Source organism: Trypanosoma grayi, assembly GCF_000691245.1.
Source record: "Trypanosoma grayi strain ANR4 Tgr_1008_V1, whole genome shotgun sequence".
In the NCBI taxonomy this organism is placed as follows: Eukaryota; Euglenozoa; class Kinetoplastea; order Trypanosomatida; family Trypanosomatidae; genus Trypanosoma; species Trypanosoma grayi.
In genome coordinates, this window is record NW_008826627.1 from 1 (window position 1) to 4175 (window position 4175).

Here is a 4175-nt window from a genome sequence, read left to right on the forward strand (position 1 = left end):
TATATATAAACACAACGTATATATATAAATATAAATAAATATTGTGCACTTCAGGCGGCTTCAAAAGAGGCTGCACAGAAGGGTTCAGAGACGCGGCGACACATGTGATGATGCTCCAAATGCAGTCATCAAGTGCCACGCATGTGAGTGTCGGGGTTGCGCGGTGCGTCGCTGGGCCAATGTTCATCCCCAACTTGCCCTTCTCTTTTCGTTGCCGGCCTTGGGGTCGGTAAATAGAAAGAAAACAAAATTAACAATCCAGATTCCGTTTTTTTCCCCTAACTCACACGCTTTGATTCATTTTTGGTGGTCCTCTGCCCGCGTCCGAAATTTTCTTTAACGTCCTGAGTCACACCAACATTAGACAAACCGACCGTTAGATACATTTGCGCACATACATACACACACGCAGCTACATATATATATTTATATATGCATATAAATACAACCCATATGTTTACGTTGACATATATATTCGGTCACAGGCAGCCAACGCATATCAAATCACTCCAATGCACCTTCCCACGAAGGCACAGTGACGCAAAGAAACGTAACGCACAGCAAACGGGGGCTATACGAGGTGAGGGGGGTGGAGGGAGAAGAAGAAAAAATGGGAGTCTGCCTATAACCGGCATTATTTTCGTAATTTCCCAATAATTTTCTTCTGCTTTACTTTTCGGTTATATATATATATATCCCAAGCATCCAGACAGACACTTTCACGTCGACTTGCATATAACTCTCTCCATTTTCTTTCTTGTTTATTCTCTCTTCCTCTTCGACTTAGGTCCTCCATTAGATTACGTTTGCAGGTACTTCTTTTTTGGTGTGTTCCACACGTCGCTTTCATTTTTTGGGTGATAGTACAACCTTTTTTCGGTATAGTTTTTCTTTTCTTTTTTGCTTTCTCCCCCTTTCCCCAATGTTGTGTTTATCACGTGGATTCACGCCCTTTCTTTTGTACCTTTTTTTGCTCTTTTTTTTTTTGTTGTAGCCGGCTTCCCGCTGTGCCTTGCCGCACGTGCATAACAATCCATGCGTCCGTACAAACATATGTAAATATAAATATGCAGGTGCATTCATATACACTTAAGTGTGTACATACACAAACAAGTAAATACTAAATCCGCCATTTTCAATACGTGTTATCCCAAATATATCTATATATATATCTTCGCAGCCCACACGGCTAATGTGCCAGCCTCCTCGTTGCAGTCGCCGCTCCGCCGTGACCACACCGTGAAGTGCTGGCCCAGCAGCTCTCTTCATGCGGGAGGGGCAACACAAAACCGACCCATGGGTGAAGAAACAAAAACAAAAAAGCCAAAAAAAAAAAACAATGAAACACACAAAAAAAAAAATCACACACCATTTTTATCGCTTAGCCAAAAAAAAAAAAATGATGCATCTCGCAAAACAATCACAACAACAACTCAAAAAAAAAAACAACAACCAAGAAAAACACACAGGAAACACGGAAAAAGCGTTTTTGAGTTTTCATCGTTTTCTTTTCACTCCCCGTCTGCCTTTATCGGAGAGTGAAGAAGAATGATGAGAAGCAAGAAGGAAAATCAAACTTTTCAAGTGAAGAAATAACTAAACGTACTACATTACAATTGCATGTATTCCCCGGCGTGAGGCCGCATCGCATTGAATTGTCCCTTGATTCTCAGTGACTTCTCATTCCCCGTCTCGCTCTATCTCTCTTTCTCTCCCAAGTACACGTATATATACAGAAATATATATATATATATATACACACACACACACATGAAGACACAAAGACACATGAAGACACAAACGCACACTGGCCTCGGAGAAAAGGGGATAAAAAAAGTCGAAAGCGAGAAAAAAGTCAGTACAGAAGAGGGACACATACATAATGCGGCTGAAACCTCTACCTCTTGTGTCTCTTCGTCTTCCCCCCCTCCACTCGACTTCATCTGTAAGGCGAATGTGGAAATTGCTTACGGGACCGGCACATACGCATAAGACGGCGGTGGGGGTGGGGTGTAGAGCGTGTCCACAGGGGCCCAGAAGAAAGTGTTTCCTTGAACAGGAGTCATTTCAGAAGGACGCACGTTGACAGCATTAGACGCCAGGAGCAACTGCTGGCCGTTTTCGAGAACAAGTACGGCTGGCTGCGACTTTTCGCTTCCACATTTTGGGTGCACCGCAGGGGCGCTCGGGGGGGCCGGTGGATTACAAAAATCCGCCGGATACATTGGAGGCAATTGGTACAATGGAGGTGGAAAGAACATCTGCTGCGGCTGCTGCACGGCCTCAATCAGTTGCGGCGGCGGGGAATTGAACACGTCCATTACCTTGTACGCAGATGACGCCCTTGACGAAGAGTCGCTGCTCAGGTTGGGCCCCACTGAGCCTGAAATGGAATCACGAGACTGTGCATTACCACGTGGGCAAGCCCCACCGTTTGTGCTGCTGTTGCTCGAAACCACTGTACCGGCGTCCAGGGAATTGCTGTGGTGAAATTCCGGGATCCCAGCTGCGTTCCGTGGAGGCGGGAATACGCAAGCGCTTCGTGGTGCAGGTGCACGAGCAAGTTTGCCTTCTTCGCGACGGCGGCGGCGCTCACGCTTGGCCTCCTCACTGTCAGCATACTTCACCATCACTGGGGGGCCACGGAAGTGCTCGGAGTTGCCGTGCAATTTCTGCAGCACATTCTTGGAGCATTCAAGACAGTCGTACTCGGCGTACACAACCCACACCGGGTTGCCGTAGTGGTCTTCCCGCGTCGCGCAGTACGTCAGGGTGCCGAAAGACGCCAAGAACTGCTCCACCTGCTCTTGTGGAACCGTAATAGGAATATTGCGAATATACAGAGCATTAGATACCGAAAATGCTGCTTTACCAGAGTGCTGGGACGGGAAAACACAGAGATTGAAATGATGACCATGTGATACCACATGACGACGATTCATTGCATCATATGCGCGGCGCCCCTCTTCCTCTGTGTTAAAAAGCACGAAACCGAAGCCTTTGCTCTTTCCAGTGGAGGCATCCAGCATCACCTTGGCACTAATTGGTTTGTACTCCGCGAAGATCTGCTCAAGGTCTGCATCGTTCAGGTTCCGGGGAAGCTTCGCCACAAACAGGTTCTGAAACGACATATGCCGACTTCGTAGGCTTTCGAATCAAAAAAGGTTGCTTCTAGTTTATAAATGATCCTCGAGGAAAAAAAACAAAAACAAAAAAGGTCACACAATAGTTGTGAGAATGCCACACGTCTGCTCATATGCGTGACATGGAGAAGGTCAAGAGATGCCGATACCACCGACTTTACTTATATCAAAAATGTTTTTCGTTTTACAGCAGTTGACCGGCTGTCTATCGCCTTGTTGTTAATCTTCTTTGTTGCCGATTTTCTTCCTTCTCTTTTCGCTGCATGGCTTACGTTAATTTGTCTCTGTTCGTTTGGCAATACGCGCAAGATGATGGCGCGATTTCTTTTGGTGCGTTGAGCTTCTGAACCCCTTGCTCACACCAGGGAACGAAAATGAGGGAAAATATGAAAATTGTTTTTGTAAGGCTTTTTTCTCTCTCTCTCTCTCTCTCCCCGCCTCTCTTCTCTGCTTCTCCCTGTCCGTTCTTGTGCACAGGGAGGGAGGGATAGAGCGCGCGCGCGAGAGAGAGAGAGAGAGAGAGAGAGGGAAAGAGAGAGAGCACAGGCGGAGGAGGGCGTGCGCGAGAGCAGATGAGGGGGCGACCGAGCGCACAAACAACGGGTCACACAGAGAGCGGGTAGCCGCCAGCTCTCGCTCCGGAGCGCAGAAGTTGTTTTCGCCCCACAAGGTCTCCAGCCCCAATTCTTTTGTTTTAACGATTTCTTTTTTGCTTCTTTTTGTTTCCCTCTTTTGGGTTTTATGTTTTTTTTTTGTGTTTTGTCCTTTTGTATCGATCTGTTTCCTTCTTTTTTTTTTTTTTTTTTTCCCNTGTCCTTTTGTATCGATCTGTTTCCTTCTTTTTTTTTTTTTCTCTCTCTCCCCCTTCCGCTTGTTCGTTGCTTTAGCCGGCTTTTTTGTTTTGTTTTGCTTTGCGTTATGGCTCCAGAAGCAGTTCGCGTTATCGCTGTCTCTCACATTATTTCGTCGCTCCGTCACCCGCTCGCACTCTATCCGCTTTGTGTGCAGCCGAGTTGCGGAGCCTCCACGTAC

General features: G+C 46.6%; 1 protein-coding gene across 1 annotated transcript; it reads right to left on the reverse strand.

Annotated features, from left to right (window-relative positions):
• Nucleotides 1-1967: 1967 nt before the first annotated feature.
• DQ04_10081000 (RNA-binding protein) lies at nt 1968-3131 on the reverse strand (the record flags this gene model as incomplete). The annotated part of the gene is made up of 1 exon (XM_009316145.1): nt 1968-3131. One exon carries the CDS (start codon nt 3129-3131, stop codon nt 1968-1970), a length of 1164 nt encoding a protein of 387 aa, XP_009314420.1.
• Nucleotides 3132-4175: the final 1044 nt, after the last annotated feature.